Source organism: Dysidea avara, chromosome 11 (genome assembly GCF_963678975.1).
Source record: "Dysidea avara chromosome 11, odDysAvar1.4, whole genome shotgun sequence".
NCBI classification, from domain to species: Eukaryota; Metazoa; Porifera; class Demospongiae; order Dictyoceratida; family Dysideidae; genus Dysidea; species Dysidea avara.
The window spans coordinates 14,161,005-14,186,685 of NC_089282.1; the positions used below are offsets into that span (position 1 = coordinate 14,161,005).

Consider the following 25,681-nt stretch of genomic DNA (forward strand, 5'->3'; position numbering starts at 1 on the left):
ATAATTTTAATTGTGTTGCTCATCTGAATTATTTTATACTTTACTGGTAATAACAGCAATTAATTTTGTGAGGCAGCATAAGTAATCATTTATCGGCTTTGTTTTGCACCAACCTACAGGTTTCTAGAATTCCTATGGATATAATTACATGAAAATAACAAGGAGAAAACATCCTGACCACCTGATAGACTCCTGTAAACGTTCGAGCGTAAATCGGATGGCTGCAGGTTTGAGGCCACCTAGGTCCAGTCATGGATTTTTTCTCCTTTCTCCAACTTTTCAAACACACCTTAAGTAGCTAAAGTCTGTAGGACCAGGTGTTCTACAGACCTTCAGCACTTGTGCTGTAAAGCATTAATAAATTAAATAAATAAAAAGAACAAAGTATACACAAGTCTTTATACCAAGTGATTGGCAACTTAATTAACTGCAGATGTACACAATATATATACCAATTTCCAAAGCAGCAGAGTTCCTCAGCAGTATCAAGCCAAACACAGTGCTGCAAAGCATCATCGTTCACGATAACCTGCATGAATCAATTATTTTCCTGTTTGATGGCATTCCCACACAATTTTTTACTAAATGTTGCCAATAGTACAAAACAATCTACCAGTATACTAATTGTAATTCCAGCAACATTTCAAAGGTTTGTAGCTTGTGCTACAGCATAAGAAATAAACAGCATAGATAAAGTTCAGTACATCATTTTCATACCAAGAATGACAGACTATGGTATACAAACTAATGTATAAACAATCACTCAACTCTCATTATTCACCAAGAGCCCCATGTGATAGAAGTTGATTTAAGCCAGTAGGACAACAGAACAGGACATCACAAGGCAACTTAGTGTTTCAAAGTTCTGTGTTTGAATCCAGATTTTATACAACAGCAACAGACGTTGAGTTGGCTGATAATAGACATTGGTTGATAATCGATTAGTTATGCTACATATTCTTATGTCAAGTCTAGTTGAAGCACAAAATGAAATTTCTTTTATAACAAATGTATTTGCAATACTTTTTTATAGTATGTTTAGCTCCACCCAATGGACAAGTGGACTGTGGTAGTGGAGTAGTGAACATAGGCCTTGAAGGAGAGAACTGTACCATCTCATGTCATCCTGGGTACATACTACAAGGAGGTCTTAGTAGTGGAGTGTGTGATGACACTGGAAGTTGGAGTGGAGGAGAACTAGTTTGTGTCCCGCTAAATTGTTCTAACAGGAGTACAGTGTTACCAGAAGGAGTCAACATAATTGAAACACCATCTTGCGGCTTGTCATATCAGTCACAATGTACTTTATCATGTGATGCAGGTTTTACTGGAAATAATGTCACTTACATGTGTAATGTAACGAGCCCTAATATGGTTGACTGGGTACCAATAGGTGGAGCAGATGTGATGTGTGTGAGAGGTATGTTAACTAAATCATTAAATTGTTCATGCATCAATTATTACAACAGTTCGGTGTCCACGTCTGATCAATGGAGTGCTTCAATGTCCTAATGAACCTACTATTGGTGTTTTTGAGGAAACTTGTACATTCTCCTGCAATCCAGGTTATGTATTGCAAGGATCAAGTAATAGAACCTGTCTAGCTAATCAAAGTTGGAGTGAAGGGAATCCAGTATGCTTACCATTGAATTGTTCTACATTACTACCTGTTGCTAGTGGCTCATTGGTAGAATCATCTTGTACCACACAGTACTGGTCAACATGTACTGTATCATGTGATACAGGCTTCATAGGAGATGATGTCACTTATTTGTGTAATATAACAAATGACTCTACTCTGGTTGACTGGGTACCAATAGGCAGAATAGATGTGATGTGTGAGAGAGGTTTGTCACCTAAATGTATGCATTGTATATTATGTTTACTGCTTTTAATAGTTCATTGCCCAGATTTTAACAATGGAAATATTCGATGTCCAAATGGAAGTGCTTTTGGTGTGTTTGAGGACACTTGTATATTTTTCTGTAGTCCAGGGTATGAAATACGTGGACCTAATAATGGAACTTGTTTAGCTGATCAAAACTGGAGTAGAGGATTACCATTGTGTATACCATTAAACTGTACAGATATCCCCATGTCAATTATAAACTTTGAAGGAATTAGACCACCTCCAATGTCCTGCAGTTTAGCCTATCAGTCCCAGTGCACAGTATCATGTGTGGAAGGTTACACTGGAGTTGATGTTACATATGTTTGTAATGTAACTAATGATCCTTATCAAGTTAGCTGGGTACCAATTGGTGGATTGGATGTGGTCTGTGAGAGAGGTTTGTTTACAAATTGATGTTTATAATCAAACATGTAATAATTGTGCATTTTTTTCTTTGTTAGTAATATGCAAAAGTAGGTCCACTGGCTATAGGGAATGGGCATTTGTGTTTTGCCTTTACTGGTACAATTATGGGTGATGACCATGACTATTGTTACAGATGCATTCACCAAGGACATACACAACGCACACCATGCATGCACACACAATGCAACACAAACACACACGTCAATAGCAAATATACATTTACGTAATTTGCTGCTGTAAAACTCACTAAGTTGAAATATCTGTATGGCCTACATACATTTTATACTGCACATCACCTGTTATGTGTAATTACTTAAAATAACTGTACATATTCTGAAGTGGCCTAATTTGACCCTTATCTGTTACATGTGTTGTATATATGTGCTGTTGCAGTAACTTGTGAAAATCTTGGAGCACTGCCTAATGGTAGTAGTAACTGTAGTACCACACAGATGCTACAATACCAAGATATCTGTACGTTTCATTGTAATGATGGGTATGAGCTGCAAGGTAGTGTGATAAGACAGTGTGAGGCTAATGGACAGTGGAGTGGCACTAGTACACAGTGTAACATCCTTCATTGTCCTGATATCACAATGTTGATAGCTAACAGCAGACCATGTGATACATATTACACCAGTACATGTATAGTAGAGTGTGAGGATGAGTATATCACATCAGGAGATCCTTCGCAGTATCAATGTGGTATAAATGGTACAGAGCTTGCATGGACGTTTACTGGTAGAGGAGTTACCTGTTGTCCAGGTAATTTTCATCATCTAAGATGTATACTATTTTGTATTAAGCATTAAACTTGATTGTGGTTTTATAGGTGGGACAAGATGTGTTGAGTGTATCAATGTTTTACAACAAGCAGACAATGCATTGGATCAGGGAGAACTTGCTATTGTTCCTTATCTAAATTTTTCTTGTAATGGGAGAATTACCAATATTAAAGTAGGAGTTTCTAGAAATATTAACAACAATGGTGGTACATTCATTCATGTATGGCAACCATCCTCACCTGGTTCAGTTGTTTATAACAAAACCAGTGAAGTACTGTTACAAGTGAACAGTGAAGTTATTCAAGGTAATAGCAACTATGAGACAAGTATTACTCTTACTGGTGATAGAAGAATGAAGTTTCAATCAGGAGATGTTGTTGGATACCATCACACACTTGATGCACATTTTATAATACAAGACATACAAACTGAGGGATACACGTTGTATCAATTTAATGAAATTTCTGGTATACGTTCAGTTAACCTTACTGAGGCAATTGCTATGTTTGATTTCAGACAGCCTTTGATCCAAATTACTGTCGGTATGCATTTAGTAAATTAAACTATTTGTATGTCTTGTTATCTTTGTATACAGATATTCGATGTAATGACTTGCCAACATCTATCTATGAAGGATTGGTGTTATGTAGCTCTGGTAGTCCAGGAGTGGGTTACCAAGGAGATACTTGTAGTTTCACATGTAACACTGGTTATGAGCTAACTGGTAGTCCTCAGAGAACGTGTCAGTCTGATGGTAGCTGGAGTGGATCACCAGTGTCCTGTACCATCATGGAGTGTCCCTCATCTTCACTACCAATGAACAGCATGTTGGCTGAATCTTGTAGTAGCACTTACCAGTCAATGTGTGATCTGAAGTGTGAAGAAGGGTTTAATGGTAGTGGAGATCCTTCATATGTTTGTAATGTATCGAGTACTGAATCAGTATCATGGCTAAGTAATGGAGAAATGTGGAGGTGTGAAAGGAGTAAGTATTTTTGGTGCTTGTTTTGCTAAAAATACTCATGCACTAAATTATATATTTGTTATTTAGTGGATACATGTTTATTATTCTTTTTTTTACTCTTGATAGTACCATGTGAGAGTCTGACCAACCCAATAAATGGAAATGTAACTTGTGTTTCTAACACAAGTAGATTTGAAGATACATGTGCTTATTACTGTGACCGTGGCTATCAATTATATGGTAATAGACAAGTAACATGTAAAGCTGATGGGACATGGAGCAGCAATCCAGTGACATGCACTATACTACAATGCGATGATCCAACACTGCAGATTGAAAATAGCCAAGTTTTCAGCACCTGTAATATGGATTATAACTCACACTGTTCCCTAAATTGTTCAAGTGGTTACAGTGCAAGTAATATAAGTGGAAATGGGGAATATGTGTGCGATGTGAATGATGAAGGGAGTGCTGTAGAATGGAAAAGTACTGGAGATGCTTTAAGTTGTGTCGGTATGTACGTAACTACATAAGCATATTCTGCATATATATGCAAGTTGTAGCTGAACCCTGCAAAAATTGATACAGCAAAGAAGTGGTATGTGTTTTCTCCAAATAAGTTTGTACTGAAACAACCCATGCATATTCCCTTGTTAAAATATACATGTACTACATCTGAATTGTCCAATACTAATTGTACAAGATATTATATCTCAACTGCTTTTATTGAATTGCTTTTTGATTAATGGTTTAGGTATTTAGATGGTGACTAAATGTTTTGGTAGGTGGCCTGCATAGCAAGCATTACTTATTAAAGAAAATCTGCATGGACTCAGGTGAACGTAAACAAGCAATAAATGCAACCTGTAGGTAACTCCAATGAAGGAGATTCCAGCAGTCAGTCATCCATTCCGGTCATAGCTGGGGCAGCAGGAGGAACTGTACTATTTGTGATCATTCTAGTTTGTGTTATTGTGATATTCTGTGTAAAACGATCACAAAAAAGAAAGTCTTATCCCATCACATCAATATACTCCAATGAGCATGCTCACTCTGATGTCAGCAAAACAGGTTTGCACAAGTATATGAAAAGGAAAGTTAACAACAATGTTGTGCTTTCAGATTCAGCTGGACTAAACACATTTGTTGTTCCTAATAAGCTGTTCTCTTCTATGGAAGCTGAATATACAATGTCTTCTAATTTTAATGGTGATATGAATAAGGTACGTGATTGGTTACTTATACGCTTTGTGCGTTATCATAACTTTTATGTAGATTTATGACTACACATCTGGCTATTCTTCTATGGAGGTTGGTGGGAAAGCTAATCACTTGAATGACTCAATAGAAGAAAATAAGATTTATGAGACTACATGCATTGATACAAGTGACTACGGTCCAATTTATATTGAACCACCAACTGAAGTGGAAAAGATTTATGCAACTTTTGAGGGAAAGAGATTTCAGAAATTACACCACAAAGAAATAAAGTATTTCATAATTGATGTAGAGTAGCATGTAGTATAATTATCCATGTAAAGACAGCAAAGCTGTAATAAGGGTACAGCTTTCAAAATGAAAAGGTTGTGAAATCAAAGATGGTGGCATCCAAGAAATGGCTGCAGTGATGTTAATTCCAATAATTTAATCTTAATAATGCACAGCCATTATTATCAAACAGTGCGGTACTACTGTTTAGTAGGTTTCTCCCCTAAAATGATGGGCACCACCCAGAATGTCATCATTGCAAAGCTAGAGGCCAAACGAAGTAGTGCACAGCCACCATTTCATGCCACAATAGCAAACAGATATGTGGGTTGTGCTGGCCTTTTTGTTTACCTTCTGTGGTTGTGCTGGCCTTTTTGTCTACCTTCTGTGGTTTTGCCTTTCCTTAGATCTTCAATTACATGTTCGTCTTCTTCTTCATGCAAGGAAACCATACCTTAGGGTTAGGAAAATCAGAGCAGCATATTTAGATGCCACAAAACTATTTGAAGCTTTTATATAGTTTTTATCCTAGAACTGTTAAAGACTGGAATGAGTTGCCAATTAATATAATAGAATCAAGAAACTTGGATGAATTTATTTACGTACTTAACCTTCACTACACTGTAAAAAGGATTTTTCGTTTTAACAAAAAACTTGTTATCCCTGCTGCAAAAAACAGCAAACACTTCATTTATTAAAATAACAATGGGGAATCTTGTTGCTGTAACATCATTTTCTTGTTAAAGTAAAAAATTGTCATTACACTAGCAGTCACTTTTCGTTAAAACATCTAGAATGTTAAAACAGCAATTAACAGTTCTGCTGAAACAACGTAATATGCTTTTTGTGGCATTTTTTACAGTGTACTGTAATTAATTATCAAATTGTATGTACATATGTATTTGTTTGTACCATTTGGGGTTTTCACCCTCTGGGCAAACCAGCTGAGCTGACTGCCCAGCACCTAATCTTAAATCTTAAGAGGCAGTAGATACCTGCAACTGCACTTACTGTAATAATCACACAGTCTGATCTCACCCTTAACCAGTCAGAACATGCCACCATGCCCTTAATGATCAGCGGATGGTTACTACACCTCTTAATGATCTAGCTACAATTAGCTGCAGTTTTGCTATAGAGAGCAGTACATGGCAACCCTACCTCTTAATCCATCGCATAGCTCACTCAAGATAAACAAGTTCAAGACACTCAAAAATCAATCATAGCCACTTGTGTGTATTATAGCTATGCTAGCAAAGAAGTTAACAAACTAGCACAATTAAAGAAAATGAAGTAAGGTTCCAGTGATAAAAAGTACCAAAACAAGATATGTGACCCAGTCTGAGAAAACCAGTCTTATCGCCCATGTCAGCAGATTTGATTTTTCACCCAGGACACACAGCTACATGAATACACTATCTAATTCCACATTTAAAATCAGCTAGACTTGAGTGGTCTGGTTTTGCTGGCTGCTTTTCCCAAGCCCAGTGGAGATCCGTATGTGTGGTGTGGGGCCGTAATGGAGCTCTGGTCAGCCTGGGAATGACTATATGTGGCTGTATAACTCTGTGGTGTTGAATAAGTACCTCTGCTGTGAATTTCCTTTCATTTTAGCCAGTTTTGATACCTCAATGGCTCAAAACTTGGCCTAATTCATCCCTTGGCCTTCCTTTTCTATTTTTGAACACCATCTTGCCCGCTTTCCAGGGCCCCCGCCTCCCACCCAATTTGCAGCTCGCCTGATACAGTCAACCTCGGTTTAAAAACTATCTAAAATGGCGGGAAACTTAGTTGTTGGCTACTTGCACTGTGGATGCTCTGGAAGGTAAGGAATTGGTGTAAAACATGTGAAAATTTGGTACACATAGCTTCAACTATTGGCAAGCTACAACACACTAAATACTTAAAATCGGCATTTCTCGATACTTATAAATAGGTGATAAGCCCGGTTATGTCAGACTGGGTCACATATATGAATGATGGTAGCTATTGTCAAGTAAATTTGTGGGAAAATTCATACTTTGGCATTGAACAGGTGGTGGTAACATGCCAATGTAGGGATTTTCTCACAAAGCTATGTTGTAATAACTACCACCCTTATTTTAATATTGCTAGAACCCTACTTCATTTTAAATTAATAATTCTAGTATTGGTTGGCTTTAACATCATTCTTGGCTGCCAGCTTTTTTAAGACTGAAAGCCAGACAGAACAATATGTAATTAACACTATTCTTGTAAGTAGCTTTGAGAGAGATAGAATTGTTACCAGTAATATTGTTGCTAGCAGACATGATTTCTACCACCACAGTTGCAACATCGCCACCCAGCATTAGAGAACTTTTAACTGTAAACTGAAATGCCATATTACCATGGAAACATATTGAATTAACTGTACTCCCATAGATGGTACTATTGGGAAGTAGAGCAGTTTGTTTCTTTAGACCATAGACACTGTATATCGCAGATGCATAATTCTAGTCATGAGGTAAATGGATTGGCAGAATTGTGTCCTTTGATTCTTCCTGATATGTTTGAGGGAAGGTATAAGTGAGTGGGTTACACATTTGATAGTGTATGTGTGTGATAATTGGTTGGAGTAACAGTGATAGAATTAATTGGCTAATTATTTGTGTGACCGGTAAAGCATGTGTGATGCTCACGAGACTGGCCCAACATAGTCCATCGTTGACGTACCAACAAGCCATTGAAACTGTACAGCAAAGATTTGATCCTCCATGCAGGAGATAGCTACATAGAAGAATGTTGGAAGACTGGCTTGATTTCTATTAGTTAAGTTGACAAGGCTTATCCAGACCATAGCTGAAGTAGTGCTGGTAACTATTAAGTTAAAGACATACATACCTTCCTATGAAGGATGACGCTCACAATGTTATAGCAGCAGTTTAACCAATGGAGCAGCAAGAGCAGATGGTAACATTTTGTCAGCAATTAACAGATGCAATGGAGCAGAGCTAACATTTTGTAGTAGACCGACCATTATGTCCTGTCATGTGCAGGCTTTATCGGACGTGGTAGGAGGATTGTATGTAGTTAAATTGATATTATTAATGTTTGTATCAAATGTACATATTATTCAGTGAGCTAAGACATTATGTCTGAGTAAACTGAATGAAAGTGGTGCCTTACTTGCTGCCAAGAGTGTTTCACTTGCAAGTCTCCCAATTCACTCTGTATCATACAGACAGGCTACTCAACTCAAATCATCAAGTTGACTTACATTGCAATGTCCCTTACCAGAGAGTGAGCAGAAGAACTTGTACATCGTGGTTGGGAGGACTACTTTAAAAGATGGGTGGAGGTCATCCCATTTCCAAGTCACTGCAGTAGCAAGCTGCCTAGGATAAAGTCTTTATGAGATTCTCAGTCCCATATATAGCAGCTACACTCTGACCAGGGCTCACAATGTGAGGAAAACTAGTCAGTGAGGTCTTTAAACTGCTTCACGTAAAGAAAAAAAGAACCACTTTAGTATAATGACTTAGTAGCAACATTGAAATGCAACTCTGTAAACATGCTGGCTACACAATGCAAAGATCATCTATGGAATTAGGAGTAGCATATCTGTAAAGTGTACATGGCAGCATAAATTCTACAATACTGTTTTATCTCATGTTTGGAGGACAAGCTCATTTACTGGAAGATTTAATGTATGTCAGATTCACCTGCAGTCACCCAATACAGTAGTTGCTTTCAGAAAACTGTTACAGATGATTTTAGTTTATGATACAGATCCGGTATACAGGCTGTGCCTTTACCGGTACTTTAATCATAATCATAATCATAATGATACACAGTGAAACAGACATTTAAACACAGTATAGAATTTAAATGTTAAAAGAATAAGGCTGAAGCCCTATCTATGGAATCAATTAAATGTATAAATACGCATGCATGGACACGAGGGGTAGTCTAAACCTTTTTTACAGCTTGTATGGATATTTTGTATTTTATGTGCCCATTAGCTTGATATGGGGCTTATTCATAGTGTTACCCACATTTCTTCTTATCTGCAGATACAATATTGTGATGATTATATGGAAGACAGAAGTTACAGTTGTATTGTATTGTCTATTTATTTGGCTATTGTGTAATACTCTGTTAGAGTTCACTTTTTTGAGGACTACTAATGAAACACACATAAAATATTCTAGATTTTCAATTGGTAGGCCTATGAAATTATCAATTTCTACTATTGAACTAGAACTTTCATTTTAAAACTAAGTGAGCTGAACAGCTGACGACGGTGGTTAAGAATTTATTGGGATTCCCATGGTTATACACCAGGGTGGTTTTCTCCTAAACTGTAGCTGTCACTGTAATTCCTTTCAAACAGCAAAAATTCTGAGCTATGATAGTTGCTGAGTTTTTATACGTACTGAGTTTTTAAAATTCTTATAATGGAAAGAGAGTGTAATGAGTCTGTTAAGCATATCTCAGTTAAATTTAGAAGAAGCGCTGATATCTATACTAATTGTCACTCAACAGTTACTTATGCACAATAAAAGTGAAGGCCATGTGTATTCAAGTGATACCACTTGTTAATAGACTAATTTTAATTTCTTTGAGGATATTTTTTACAGGCAAAGTTAGCTCATTTTTGACCTGGTATGTGGCAGTCGGATTCTGTCTTCTCAATTATTTACTCTTGCAATTGGTTTACCTTGTAAGCGTGACAAAAAATTGGTTATTTTATGCAAATAATAATCTGTAAATGTTACTAGGACTCCCACCAAACATATTGCATGAATTCACGTTAATTCGCTTGCACCAATTAATTTCAAGGTAATATACAGTAGTTATGCATTTTAATATTTTATATATAGTTTATATGTAATAGTGATGGATAATGAGACTGGACTGTGTACATTACTATAATATAGTGTGTAATTGTATGCATGCGTGTAGAAGTATTGAGACACGTTTATAAGAATTGTAGTAAAGGAAACGTGTGGTCCAGTCCTTGTGCTGTAGTGGGCCCCCAGCCTGTTACATATAACAGTTTTTGTTAAGTGTGAATATAAATATAGGTCCCTGGAACAAAGAAATAAGCCAAACTTTAGGGGCACATAATTCAAGAATGCATATATACAGAGATTTTGCTCAAATTTGGTGCATATGTAGGGTGTTGAAAGTAGGGGTCATTTGCAGTGTAAAATCATTCCCCCATTTATAGAAGGAAACACAGAGCCATGAATGCATGAAAAGTGCAATTTCTTTTTTCCTGTCATTACACCGGTTTCTTGGCCACACAACACACTAGTACTACCATGTGTCTGGATGCTCCTTTTACATGACCACAGGACTCTTGAGCATCTTGGATCTGGAGAATTTGGAGTTGTTACCCAAGGCTTGTTGAATACTGTATATGGTGATGTAGAAGTAGCAGTAAAATCATTAAACACTGATGCTAATGCTAAGGAGAAGCTACAGTTTCTCCAGGAAGCTGCCATTATGTGCCAATTTAATCACCAAAATGTGATCAAGCTTCATGGTATAGTGACAGATACTCCTGCTATGATTGTGTTGGAGTACATGTCTCGTGGAGACTTGAAAAACCTTCTAGAAACACTACAACCATCGTAAGTATTAGTGTTTGCTTATATTTGCATTAATATTAAATTTTACGTATGTTGAAGAGATGGAGAGTCAGTTCACCCAAAGTTACAACTATTGTTGGTAAAATTTTGCCATGAGATTGCAGCAGGAATGACTTACCTTAATGGAAAACAGTTTGTTCACAGAGATTTGGCAGCAAGAAATGTTCTTGTCTCTGAAGAATGTGTCTGCAAGGTAAAATTTTATGATGATGCTTGATAGTGATATGTGTTATACATATTTAGATAGCTGATTTTGGAATGTCTCGTGATTTGATTGATGAAAACTACTACATTACATCAGGAGGAAAAATACCTGTGAAATGGACAGCCCCTGAGGTAATGTTGTAAATATCATATGGGAAGGGTTACATTTTGAGTCACACTTAAGGCACATTAAAAATCTAGTACCTAACCAATACTGCCAAGTTGTCATGCGGAAAAGTGAGGCTGGTTTATTGTCACTACTGGGTAAGGGAACTACTATAGAACCTTCTCCAAACTAAACTTATACACATTGACTTCTTGCCAGTTAAGAGTTTTATTGAAATAACCATCCCACTAGGGGCCTGTGAAAGGGCTATAAAACTTGTAAATGCAGGCCCCTCCAGCAACATGTAGTCTATTAAAGAAGCCACAACAGCTGAGATCTGGAACTTCTTCTGCCTTCATTGTAGACTTGAACATATTGACTTCTTGCCAGCTAAAGGATGCTATATAATATTTTTTTCTGGTTTATCATGTAAAAATGGGAATTGTATGTGATTTTTAGGTGCCCTAATTTGCTACCAAACTTGTCCTTTACTAAAGAAAACTAGAGAAATAGTTACTTCTACAATAAATATTGGTTTTATGGGATCAAGATTAATTTTGCTGATAAAAATCAGAATGCACATAACATCTGAAACCAATTCTATTATGGTATTGGTAAAACCCTAGTTTAGATTTTAAGCTGTGGTGTAGTATGCATTAAATATTACAACTCATCCAAGTAAGGTTATCACACAAATTTGAGCATCTCTGCTATTTCAGAGACCTGAGGAATGGTACAACAATTGCTGAGGGAAAGCCCAACTCTTGAGGTGTCTAGTGTACCATTCCAGAGGTTTCTAAATAGCGCCGATACTTGGGTGTGTGTAGTAACTTCTTTATACTATATGTCTCTTGCAGCTATGATTGCTACCAGTAATGGCGGCTTCCTGATTAAATTAGTACCTACTTAGTTTTAAATAAGCTACCTAGATTAATACAATAGCCAGCAATGATTTCTGATGACAACTGTACACACTAGTGATGATTCTGGTGATAGCTGTGACTGTAATTCAGAAAAGCGCGTGACACACATGACAAAAAAAATTGTCACGGGTATCTAGGTACCTACACTCATATGTTTTATATAAATACCTCATTAACAATATTCAACTTCAAAGCATACTATGTTTGACACAATCTAGCAAAAGTAATGAATACATATAGCTACACTAAGAGAGTTCTGTCTTCCATGTTGAGAGCATAACTGGTAACTCTGTTAACACTTATGCTTTGTGATTAAGCAGCAAGTACCATGATTATACTGTTAATTCATATTAATTAACACATTTTTGAATCATACAATACATGTACACCTTTCATACTTCAGGCCCTCCACTACAGAAAATATTCAGTTCAAAGTGATGTCTGGAGTTATGGATGTGTACTCTATGAAGTGTGGAGTTTGGGGCGCAAGCCATTTGAAGACCTTACCAATGCTGAGGTATATGTACTGTACCTGTTTAATGTATATGCATGATTGTTTTAACATTTTAAGGCATTAGAAAAGGTGGATAGTGGTTACAGACTACCACCTCCACCTGGCTGTTCTAGGGCAATATATAAGCTGACAATCAAGTGTTGGTGAGTACCAATCATTTGTATTAGTTTAGATGTTCTCATACAAATACTACATGATGTAGGCATCCAGATCCAAAACTGCGACCAAATTTTATTCAAATTACTAAGTTACTTACTGCAAAAAATAGTTACCTACTGAGCTGGTCTGATGATGATAAACAAATTGGAGGCGAAGAGGCGATGAAGCTAGGTGCTCCTTTAGAGTGTGCCAGCAGCTTGTACTATGATCTACAACGTGCATATAGACAAACTTAATGACAAATTGTTGTCAGTGTGTTGTTCATTTTACTGCTATAACTATGTTTAAAATTGTTTATATTTGTTATCCATTAACTTTTGTTTGTTATCTCTCTATCCTGTCTACGTTTATCTATCTTTCTTGTCTCTCTATCCTGTCTATCTTGTCAACATGCAGTGCTTTAACAAATTCCCTATATGAAGTGTATTTAATGCTGAACATAATGACAATTGCACTTTTAATTTTTTCATGTGTTCTGTGGTGCAAGACACAATTAGTTGCAATAAAATGTTGGAATATACTTGACAGATCACCGGCATTATCAAGACTCACGATAGTGAGTCGTGCGGCCAAGAAAGTAAAAAGCGTACACCGCAATAAACAAGTGCGACCACTACAGTAAGTTATTTACATGTAGCAACGGTTTTGCAATCCTCACCATAATTCACGTGATCTGTACCATATTAAACACCTTAGCTCACAGACCTATGACAACCTTTCAACATCAAACAAATATGAGACGAATTGGCACTGAGGAACTTGATCAATTGAAAGCTGTCATGCATGCCCTGATTAGTTGGTTTCATTTTCTTCGCAAGATTTGAAATTATAAAGTCATACAATTTTGCACTACATTTCTCAACCTCTCCTATATCATCGTTACAATGTAACTGCTATGAGCCATTTATTTATGATGCAAAGTGCTAGTATAGGCAGGAACTAAAATTTTGGCAGATTTTTCATGAAGATGCTAACTGGATCTCCTTCCACATGCAATCATCATATTTCCTTTAAACTTTCACAGTGTATTCATAATTTATGATGATGGATATTATGCCTAGGCAGAATTTATTGTTTGTGGAAGACATAATACATCTAACCGCAAGATCAATTAAACCTGTGGGCTTTGAGTAGTCTAATCCCAGGTACCTCTGTGATATAATGCTTATAATATGTGCCTATGAAGTCCATGATAATCCAGACTTGGACCAAAGCAGCAGAAGAAGGGGGATTCACCGCTCATTCCAAATCAAGTATTCTTTCAACTGAGACTGGAGAAGACCACTTAGTACCTGTCAGGCTCGCTGATTGTAGATGATGGGTGAGGGGAGCCTGGAGATTCAGTGAAGTGACCAACTTAACAATGGAGATGAGTCCTACAGCCACTGGTGAGTTACTTCATACCTAGGACTTGACATTTTTCAACCCAGTGTTTGCCTTGCCCCACCACGGGCTTCAGGCAACTTGGGAAGTCCTTTTCAATTTGAGAGTGAGACTTGTAGTGCCTACTGATGATGGAGATGGCAGATAGTTGGGGAAGAGTAACAATTCAAATTTCTACTACAAATAATTGTTGTGAAAGAAAACAGCTTAAACCATCGATTAAAGCAAGTTTAACTGTAGGTCAAGGTAAACTAGCAGGGCAGGTCTGGAGTCTCTAAACCAGTTTGACTAGCTGCCCCCTAGGTAGCATTCCTAACATTTATGCACTCACTTCAAAGCAACCCCAAAGGAGTGCAAGCTTCTCTTAGTTCCTATGAACTACTGAGAGTTCCGGGAATAACCCAATCGCCCTTTGGAAGGAAGAAATACAATTATAGTGAGCACCACCTATGTCACATTAACCTGAAGTTAATGGAGATCACGGATCTGGCTACACAGTAGATACTAGTCCAGCAGCAAGATGTGAGCAGTCCAGCAACCAACTACCAGCTAAAAGCCTATGGTTACTTTTGTTTTACCAAATTAAAGGATGTGTTTGGTTCCTACTGTAAACTTTAGCATCCAAGTGACCAAGTTTAAAAAACAGGCTTCTAAACCCTGATACTATAACACATTAACCCTGATACTATAACACATTAACCCTGATACTATAACACATTAACCCTGATACTATAACACATTAATAGTCATGGTGTAAGTACAACTAAACATGAAATGTAGCTACACTGAATGGTTTGATTAATATAAATTATGGACAGATTTTGTTTGGCTCTAAAGACCAATCTGAAGACTACCAATGGACATTCTGCCAATTTCAAACTACAATTACTCCAGTTGTTAGCATCTTCTTTAATGTGCTTCCTCTCCAACCTTCTCTCTACTAAAGGTCATAAAATTTTAAATGTGCATATTATTAAACTATTCTATAGCTAATTGTCATACTGATTGCATTCATGGTTTAGTTCACCAAAGATTCCACAAAAATGAATGAAAACCACTCCAAAAACATGGCTGTAAAAAAAAGATTCATCCAAGAAAGTAAAAGTGACTGGCAATTAAAAGAGTTGATATCTGGTGTGGCCAAGAATGAATGGCAATACATCTAACAGCTATTTACAAAGATCATCAACATTTGTCCTTAACATTGACTTATGCAGTCTTGCTGCATTCCTAGTGAATCACTTTGGCCGTCCTTTTTCTCTACACTGGCTATTGAAAAATGTGACCAAATTACTAGCCACATGGAGTTCTAAGCAATCCACTAGGAATGAATGCAGCAAGACTGATATGGATCAATGTTAAATGATCTTTGTAAATTGTTCATAGCTGTACTACATGTTGTTATTCACTATTCTCGAGCTTCTGCACTGCCAAAGTAAGTGTTACAGCACATGCCAACTGTTACTGCTTTTATCTTGCATATCCAGAGGTTTCCTGAAATCCTTGGGAACCAGTAATCTGGCAGTGACCAACCGTGACAGCGGCAGTCATGTGAGTAGTGTGAAGTTGGTCCGGTTCTCAAGCAAGTTCCTACTAGTAATGTTGGTCGACAATTGTGACACTCTACTGCAGTGTGTAGTCCTGTTGTCACTTATATTATAGTGCTTTATCAACATGCATGTGTAGCAGTCAAGCCAGTCATCATGGAGATTTTACTTTCGCTGTTAGCTATTATCTTCACAACTGTCATCACCATCGTCACAACTATTTTCGTAAGTGTGGTCTGTTATGTATGCCGTTGAGGATGATGGTATAGCTGGGCAGATGACTCGCCTTAGCAAGTCTGCTGTCTATCTATAACCAGTGTAGTATAGCACAACTGATTAAAAATAGCTATATCAGTACAACATGAATAAAACACAATAATATAGTTAATGCAGATGTATGCATGATGAGTCCACAAGCTCTTGGCTGGCTTCTGTTGTTGCTGCTACAAGTGTATCATGTACTAGAAGTCAGTGTACATGTGCTACAATATTATTCAGTCTTCTGGTTGCCAAGCTTGTTGGTGGTGCTGAGGGTTTGGTAGCCTAGCTACAGAACCCTCAGCTATGTACCTCAATAATAAACTGATTGATTGCTTGACATGTATCAACAGGCAATGAAGAAAGATTTTTTGCCTACAAGGAGACAAGTATTGATAGGAAGTTTTGAAGATTCAGAGTCTTTTGACAAGTCACCCACAGTGGAGACTAGAGATACAACAATACACCATATATCGATATGTTGCATATCTTATCGTTATAAGACAATATTGCTGTATCGATACAAAGTCAAACTGTATCGAAATATCACATATTAGACATATTGATATACGTGACCGGGCCTGCGAAAACAGGGCATGTGGGCACAAACTACACCCTGTCACACTACAGGTCATATCTCAGTACTGGAACAGAATATTTGCATTCTGGAACTTGCATTATTAAATGCTTACTAAGGCTAAAAATTTCATTGCCATAGCTTAATAGTGTAAAAAGTTATGAGTCAAGGAAGTGTGAAAAAGTAGGCAAAAATCATGTTCCCACATTCCCTGTTTTCACATGCCCAGTCACATATTACTTCTGGTGTACCATATGCATGATACAAAGTGAAGTCTAAACAATGGTTTATGTTGTTTTACATGGAGGTGACACTAGAATAGCTTGAACAGTCAACAAAATGGGTACCCCTACTTTGCATGCATCATTCGAGTTCTTGATATCTGCTTTAATTATGGGATGACCACACATTCAACTAAATATTTGGATTTGTCCTGCATAATGTTTTATAGCCCAACTTTCCACTAAACAATGAACATTTTGTTGTATAGCCACTTGTAGTACTAAAGATACTAGTAGATCAAATATTCAAGGAACCACAATGGACCAAGGTCAGTGTCCACCAACAACTCATGATCCAGCTGATGTTTAGACAAATAACAATTTCCACTCAAAAAGAGTTTTCTACCACAAAATTTGTTCTTTAGTGTTGTTCTGAGTTCTTTCAGATTCTGATGAGTGTCTGAAGTGATGTGATCTGCATATAGACATGACAAATCATGAGCTTTGGAGAATTTCTAATGAGAGAAGCAATACCATCAATTGTTACTGATCTCGCACTCAAAACTACATAAGTTAGACTACTATGAGTCAGCGGCGGAGGAAGTAGTTGATATGAGGGGGGCTGGGCTGACCCAGACTTATTTCTATAGTTTGGTAAGGTGAGACCAAAAAAAAAACAAAAAAAACAAAGGTCACAACCAACTGACAAGAGCTTTCCACCTCACCAGCTACCATTTCTAGCTGATAAACTACATAAAAATCCTTACATAGCTCGCTACACACTGACTACTTTATTAGAGTGACTGCTCTATTAGAGTATCTCGATCTTTATCACGGTTTTCAGCCCCACTCCAAGAAAGATAATTTCGGTGTGATATCATTCTGAGGGGGGGCTAGGCTCCCCCTCAGCAGACCGACGGGGGCTTTAGCCCCCTAGCCCCCCCCCCCCCCCTTTCCGCCGCCTATGCCATGAGTAGATACAGAGTCCATAAAAGTGTCAGGCAAAAGTGCATTTGATCTAATGCACAACTGTTGTAAGTTGCAATTTTGTACTAACATCCACAAATTATTGTTATAACCGTCATTTGAATATGTCAACTACTTGAGCTTGGCACAGCTGTTGACAATATCTCCAACAGCCACATGAATACTGCTGAGAGAGCAGCGAACAAGAGATGGAAAGTTGGATAATGTCAATAATATGAGGTCTCCAGACTCTCCACCAGTAAATCTGCATATAGCACAATATGTACAACAATGTACTTCAAGTAACATCAAACTTGAACACTTTTTATACAGGTTGAAAAGCAGCTGCTTAGTTTGCTCGTCTTCTTCATTAGGCACCAAAACACACAATTCAACGACCAAACAAGACAGCCTTAAACTGGCCAAGATTTCCCACACCTTAACACGACTCTCCACTGCTTTAATTGAAATACCTAACAAGTTTAGCCCTCGTAGACTTCGACAACAAGCAGCAATCACATGTAAACCTTGTAAGCTCTGTAAACAATTAAAATTCCATTGCAAGTCAAGATATTGTAAGTTAGGACAAGCCAAGGCTAGTTGTTCTAAGTGTCCAGAATGCATTCTACAATCCACAGCATCAAATTGAGTCACAAAATTTAGATTGCTGATATCATTGTAATAGTGTATGCTACCAGCAATACTATCCATCATCACTGCCTTATGCAGTGGTTTACTTCCATATGTATAGTTGGTCAATATAATATCCTCTTTTGCTCCTAACAATCCATATTTGTCGGCTTTTACACATGGTAGGGTACATGATTGTCCAAACTGCAACTGAATGATTGGTAGAGCAGGAAAAAGATCCATAGGGACTTTAAAACGGTTAAACACTTTAACACAACCAGTATGGTCAGCAGGTGCACTAGGGTTTAAACGTAACCAACTATCTATCAAGTTTGCTAGAGTAGCTGTTGGTACACATTCATTGCAGACAATGTTTAAAATCTGTGGAAGACAGTTCTTCATTATCCATTCATTCAACCATGAATTAAGTGCTACATCTAAACAATGAAATCGAAAAACCATTTTGTTGTCAATCTGTTTATATGCATCTATCCTGACAGTAAGTTCTTTCAGGTTTGCACAAGTCTCAAGAAGCGGATAAATTTCTTTTGTCCATGGAATGTCCAGACACTCTAATTTCCTCATCGCCACAGACTGTAAAACCTTTCCCAATTGGTCAGGATTCAACTTGGTGGTTGGTAAACTAAGTTGTACCAAGTTATTGCAATGTCGTAACATCGACATTAACTTAGACGGCATCACGTGATTAGGAAAACAAAGTCGCTGTACGTACTGTCCTCTTGACTTCAACAGACTCTTCACTCCTCGCGACTATCAAAAGGTGGCCAGATGAAATCTCTCCACAACGACGGGGTTTCGAAATCTTCTTGATTCAACCTTGAAACATAACACATTTTCATCAAGTCACGTGCGATTTTCAAAAACGGTAGTATGTACGCCAACAACTCAGCAGAAAGAGTTATAAGGTTGTTCACAGGCTCTTGACTCTGCTCTAAATTCTTTTGAAAGTTTTGATCCATGTTCAAACTACCCGGGTAGATCCACTTCCCGCCTAGTCTCGAGTGGCCAGACCGCTTTTTTCCGTATATTGGGTGGGGGAAAAGGAGTCTGGTGCAACAAGCATTTCCATAATGACGTCAGAGCAAAAATGGCTACCTCTATTTGGGGTACTCTAATGTTTTTAAGTACAGGTGCAGACGATACACCTGTACTTTAAACAATACAGAATTCCACAAGCCAGAACTAACCTATTGCTAGACTCCTTTTTACCATCAACAATCAAACTTTGGAACAATCTACCCAATCATTTAGTAGCTAACTACATTATCCTTAAACATTTAAAAGAGCAAATGACTGATAATTGAGCCGGTGCTGTCACTCATTGAGCAATTGAGTGCTATCACCCATCAATGATTACTTAACAGATTTGGCTTATAAGGATAGTGATAAAAATTAGAATAACTCTAATAAAGCAGTCAGCTATTCTAACTTAGACTAATCACTACGACAATTGATCTTAATGCCTAAGCTTTTAAATTTCCCCTTGTATCTTACATTTCTAAAGTATCCTGCTCTCCAGTCGCTAAAGCTCATCCCTTCCTATAGATCTCAGCACGCCCATCAGAGCTGGAACCAGATGGAAATATAGCATTAGTTTCTTGGCTACACCCCTGTTGTGTTGTTTCATTACTACAAAGATATGGTGTCAGCAAAAGAACACAGTTTAAATAATCAAATGTTCCATGCATTTCAATCAGAAAACCATACTGAAACACTACATGTACAAACATAAAAACAATAATCATTGGATTATATAATTGAGTTGTCCTTCATTATAACTGCTAGGGTGTTGCTGAATGCTTTCAAAAGTCTATTGGTTTTCTGTAATAGAGATTATATGCAACTCACTGGGTTGGCTGGGAACAAAACTCCTTGGTGCTAGAGATGACATTACAAGGTTCTGTAATAGAGATTATATGCAACTCACTGGGTCGGCTGGAAACAAAAGTCCTTCCAGTATGGTGCTATAGAGTGACATTACAAGAGGTAGCACTTTATTATATTCATCAGTTTCCTTACGGCTCATTGTAGTGCTTTATACTGTTCCCCATGTGTGCTTTCCTCCAAATGTACAACACCAAAGCTCCAAATGTGTCATATCAACTTGACCAAAAATGTTTCTAGCACAGTAGTACTATGGAGTGTACAATATTAATATTTTTTATAGATTTCTCCCAACCTTCTAGCTAGCTCTGGTCCCATATCAGTTTTACATGTAGAATGCTCTTATCAACCTATTAAGTGGTAAATGTATAATTATAATTTAATAATTTCCAATACGCAGTGTTGGGGGTAACGCGCTACATAAGTAATGCATTATGTAATAATATTACTTTTTGTAGTAACGAAGTAATATAACAAATTATGCTGTAAAAACAGGTAATATAATTCAAGTTACTTTACTTGCAAATGTAACGCATTACCTAAGTAATGAAGTTACTATAACGAGTCTAATATTATGTAATATTATTACTTTAAGTAACAAAGTTACTAATATTGTTAGTAATCCACTGAGTAACGCCTAGCCACAGCGAAGTAATGAAGCCTACTGAATGAAGCTTAATTCACCAGCTTTAATTGCTTATAACCAAAATTTGCACATTATCCAACAACGCAATCATGTCATGTGATAAAGTGGTAGTTTCTCATGTGAGAGCTTAAGGCTGTGGACACAAAGTAATAATAATATGTAATATTATTATAGTTACTTTATTATGGGTAATATGTAACTGTAACTAAATAGTTCAGTAACAAGTTACATTTAAAAAGCAACTATCCCAACACTGCCAATATGTTAAATGACTTGGTATCATTACGAAGCATGCAAGGGTTGCTTTAAAATTTAGATCCCTCTGATCTGCAATTAACTATATGATAGACTATTTTTTTCATTCAATGCAATTAATGCATACAGGTTGTACAGTGGTTTATATGTATATACATTTTATAACATAAATGAAAGATTCGAATCTTTGAATGAAAAGCTGCAACATTTTGCAATAATTAAAACCCACAATTAAAGTTTTTAATTTATTGCATCTAAGGATTATAAAGAGCTATTACTTGTTGAAGTACTGCTCATTACAGACAGTAAAGTGGGGTATGTAGAATTCTAGAAAAATGGTAACGTGATGGGAGTGAAAAACAGAAACAGGAATAACTGATGAAAAAAATACCTAGTAAAGGTCATTATGCCACAGTACAATGCTTCTTTGCAGCATTCTTAGATCTTTCCGCTAAACGACTGTAACACTCTAATAGAGCAGTCACCCTACCACTTCAATTAATGTTCTAATAGAGCATTCAAGAATGTTTGTTAATAGCTACTCTACCAGGGACAGACCTATAACTTATATGGACTATAGTTGGTGATTAGGTGCAGGGTAACCAGGCTGATGCATGCAGTAACTGATCATGACTAAATCCACAAGGCAGACATTTCAGGATCATACAGCATGCACACTTTGTCCTTTGGTCAGCTGCTTACAGCTTCACGTGCAACTGTGCAGCATTAATGTATAAGTAAATGAAGAGTATTTCACTGCAAATGTTTAGTAAATCACCAAATATTAGTCTTGCCAATATTTGTTGTTGTATGGTTCTTATCTGACTGCTCTAATAGAGTTACTGGTTGTTCTATTAGAGGATGCTATTCTTTTTTCCATGACACCAGGAAAGAATTTATAGTAAAGCTGCCTATTAAGCTAACATTAAGCTTCACTCTTCAAGCACTTATAGTATTATGCTTAAAATTATACCACTGTTATCAGTATGTGCCTAAATCTGTAGTTTTAGGCCTGCAACGAATGTCAAATTAAGTACCCAGATATTTGGATGTCTAACTGAATGAATTACTGAACAATTTGGTAAAATTTTGAATCATGCAAAATGTGCCAGAATTCAACTATAGTATATATTGCCACATACGATATCTATTATCTATTGCCACTTAATTCTTGAAATTAAATATGTGTAAGGTATTAATCGGTTTAAAAGTAGCACAAGCAAACAACTAACGATTCATATATTTGTACAACCCTATTAAAAATGATACTATATATGAGTTATAAGTAGGGATATGTACTAACTATATACTACACAGTACACACACAGAGTGCAAAAGCATAGCCTCTACTCTACTGCCACCTGACAAACCAGCACCAGAATGCCATGCACCACCCAGGTACTTGACTTCTTAGTAACAGATGCACGCACACATGCACGCATGCACGTGCACGCACACACACACACACACACACATGCTACTATATGGGCCTATGCATGCTAGCTACTATGCTTCCAATTTTGGCATAGTATGTACTTTAATAAGCTGTACAGGAACTTAATAGCAAGCTCTCAAGTTACACTGTATAACTAGCTGTGCTACAATAAAAACTAAACAAACTAGTATTTTTTAAAAAAATTATTAATTTAAAAATGAAGTAGGGATCTATGAAATAAAAAGTAGTGAAACAAGAGATGAATAATAGTATTACAGCATAGCTCGATGGGAAAGTCCCTACTTTGGCACATTAGCTATAGTCAGTTTGCTCAATGCCAAAGTAGGGACTTTCTCACCGAGCTATGCTGTAATATCAGCATTCATCTCTTGTTTCACTACTTTTTATTGCATAGATCCCTACTTCATTTTTAAATTAACAATTTTTAAACATACTATCAATTTATGGAGCCCACCATCAATTTTCTGATAACAAAAAGATTGAGACACTCTAATAGAACAGTCACTTGTTCTAGAGCAGTCAGTATAAGTGATCTTGAAAGGCTAAAATTTCAAAATTTTCCTGTAGGGGCATGCCTATCATCACATTCTGTGTACCATTAAGTAAACATGTGCACGTTTGTTCACATTGTGTTTGTTCATGTGTATCTACCTTCTTGATGAATAGTTGGATTTCTATGGGTTAATTAGTGAATTTCTTTTCATTGTCTGTTGTACCAATGAGTTATGATGTGTCATGCGCATTAACAGATGATGTTTGTTTATTTAGAATCATTGGATGACTATTGTCATTCTTGTGGAATGGTTAGTTTGGATGATGATAGAGCTGATTGGTGAGGTCTAGTTGTATAAACAAATTTATGTGTGGACTTCATGCATAGGTCGGGTGCAATAGTTGCTCATGGGGGTACCATGAATGATGGTTAGGAAGACATGTGGTTACAGCGAGGCAAGATGAAAATGGATATACCTTTTCTGGGCCTTGCTGTTCATCAAATGGAGCTGCGCCTTTGTAACTCATGTATTGGAGTATAATGATATGTATCACACAGCATACGTACCTGATTCCAAACACTATATGTTTGCACTAATAACTGTATCACACAGAGGTGGCATTATGTTACCACATAATTATTGTGTTACATCTGCATGCATGGGATAATGTGAGAGTGAAACTATAAGTACATGTACCGTTTGGACTGGATAAGACTTGGACATCAGAGATACATATATGATGTTAGACACGAGTTACAATGCACCATGCAAACCTTATGTGCTGATACACATTTCATGGTGCAGCACATGCACTGTGTTTGTATGCATGTGCTGGACAACTGCTAGAAAAAGTATAACAGGCTGGATTCGGTAGCTATAGTCCCTGTGCCCATCAAAGCTAACCCACATGGAGAGATATCAGCTGATCAAAACCAGATGAACCTGCAACCACAAATGCTGTAGTATAGCAGAGGGCAGCAGAGAGAAAGACAGTGCACCTTATCCAGGCCAGCTGTAGAGTACGCAAAGGAAAGAGATAGTCAATATAGAAAACGGAACTAATGTGTCTTGACCCATGTTCCTTACATAGCTATTATAACGTTCACAAAATGCGCAGCGCAAATTCACAGATTGCGCCTAACAAACTCACAGTAGTGGCAGCGCGTCTTTTAATTGGGCGTGCGCTTCGTATTTTCTTGGCCGCGTGCCTCACTACTGTGAGTCTTGATATTTATAATTGTTTTTCTGTATACAAGAGATTGCATGCATGTGTTAAAATTGGGGACATTGGAAACAGCTGAAATGGAAAATTGAAACTGAAAAACTGAAACTGAAAAACTAAAATTGATCAAAACTTCATATTAAGAGGTACTTCTTAACAAAGACCACCTCTGTAATAAGACCACCTCTGTAATAAGACCACCTGTATAATAAGACCGCCTCTAATAAAACTACCTCATTATAGTAGTTATGTCAACAAATATGGCCAAGGTATACTCAATGTAATAAAGTATCAATCAAATCAGTCAGTACTTAAAAGCTGCAGGGTTGTACGAAAGGATATACTATCTTACTGTGCCAAGGCCTAAAGTCCATGGTCATGTCACAAATGAAAATGGAGCAATTGCATGCATAATTTACTCTGCTGATACTTGAATTGATAATGGATTTCTCATGAATTGTGTATGATTTAAGAGTTGCATAGTTAAATTATGAAGTTTTAAGTACTGACTGATTTATTGATTCAGTGATACTTTATTACATTATGAGTACATCTTGGCCATATTTGTTGGACCTACTCGACATAACTATTAGAGGTGGTTTATTAGAGGCGGTCTTATTATAGCTACAGGTGGTCTTATTACAGAGGTGGTATTTGTTAAAAGGTACTGGTTAATATGAAGTTTTGACCAATTTTAGTTTTTCAGTTTCAGTTTTCTTTTCCATTTCAGCTGTTTCCAATGTCCCTAAAAATTGCTGTGTTATCAGGAGGGGTATATTATTGGCAGTGGATATCCGTCCAGCAGTCACGTGAATAAAAAAAAGGAAGTGGTTACTGAACCCAAAGGTTTTTATATTCGCGTCTAGTAGTTTCCCCGAGCACTGATTCAACTTTAGGGGACTCATCTACTAGTTTCCCCGAGCATTCGACTTTAGAGGACATGAAAAGTAACATTAGCGTTAGGGTTAGGCTCGAGTTCAGCTTTGGTTTCTTCTTCACCTTCAGGTTACGTTCTTCTACCGGATAGCGGGTCATACCCATCT

At 37.1% G+C, this 25,681-nt stretch overlaps 1 protein-coding gene and 1 long non-coding RNA gene across 2 annotated transcripts in view; one reads left to right on the plus strand and one right to left on the minus strand.

The window, feature by feature from the left end:
• The window catches only part of LOC136237878 (uncharacterized), a 28,084-nt gene extending 14,545 nt beyond the window's left edge, over positions 1 to 13,539 (plus strand). The window contains exons 7-22 of the mRNA XM_066028122.1: positions 1,034 to 1,420; positions 1,470 to 1,847; positions 1,899 to 2,288; positions 2,711 to 3,082; positions 3,150 to 3,644; positions 3,698 to 4,087; positions 4,193 to 4,579; positions 4,937 to 5,137; positions 5,189 to 5,289; positions 5,342 to 5,556; positions 10,876 to 11,154; positions 11,212 to 11,365; positions 11,416 to 11,508; positions 12,809 to 12,922; positions 12,977 to 13,062; positions 13,122 to 13,539. Coding sequence (XP_065884194.1) covers positions 1,034 to 1,420; positions 1,470 to 1,847; positions 1,899 to 2,288; positions 2,711 to 3,082; positions 3,150 to 3,644; positions 3,698 to 4,087; positions 4,193 to 4,579; positions 4,937 to 5,137; positions 5,189 to 5,289; positions 5,342 to 5,556; positions 10,876 to 11,154; positions 11,212 to 11,365; positions 11,416 to 11,508; positions 12,809 to 12,922; positions 12,977 to 13,062; positions 13,122 to 13,314 — 4,235 coding nt within the window. The 3' untranslated portion in view covers positions 13,315 to 13,539. The remainder of the gene's footprint in view (positions 1 to 1,033; positions 1,421 to 1,469; positions 1,848 to 1,898; positions 2,289 to 2,710; positions 3,083 to 3,149; positions 3,645 to 3,697; positions 4,088 to 4,192; positions 4,580 to 4,936; positions 5,138 to 5,188; positions 5,290 to 5,341; positions 5,557 to 10,875; positions 11,155 to 11,211; positions 11,366 to 11,415; positions 11,509 to 12,808; positions 12,923 to 12,976; positions 13,063 to 13,121) is intronic.
• Positions 13,540 to 20,445: 6,906 nt separating this feature from the next.
• LOC136238584 (uncharacterized) lies at positions 20,446 to 20,944 on the minus strand. The gene is made up of 4 exons (XR_010693074.1): positions 20,861 to 20,944; positions 20,701 to 20,815; positions 20,609 to 20,645; positions 20,446 to 20,502 (listed from the first exon to the last, which is right to left on the minus strand). It is a non-coding gene; the product is annotated as an uncharacterized lncRNA (long non-coding RNA).
• Between the last annotated feature and the right edge of the window lie 4,737 nt (positions 20,945 to 25,681).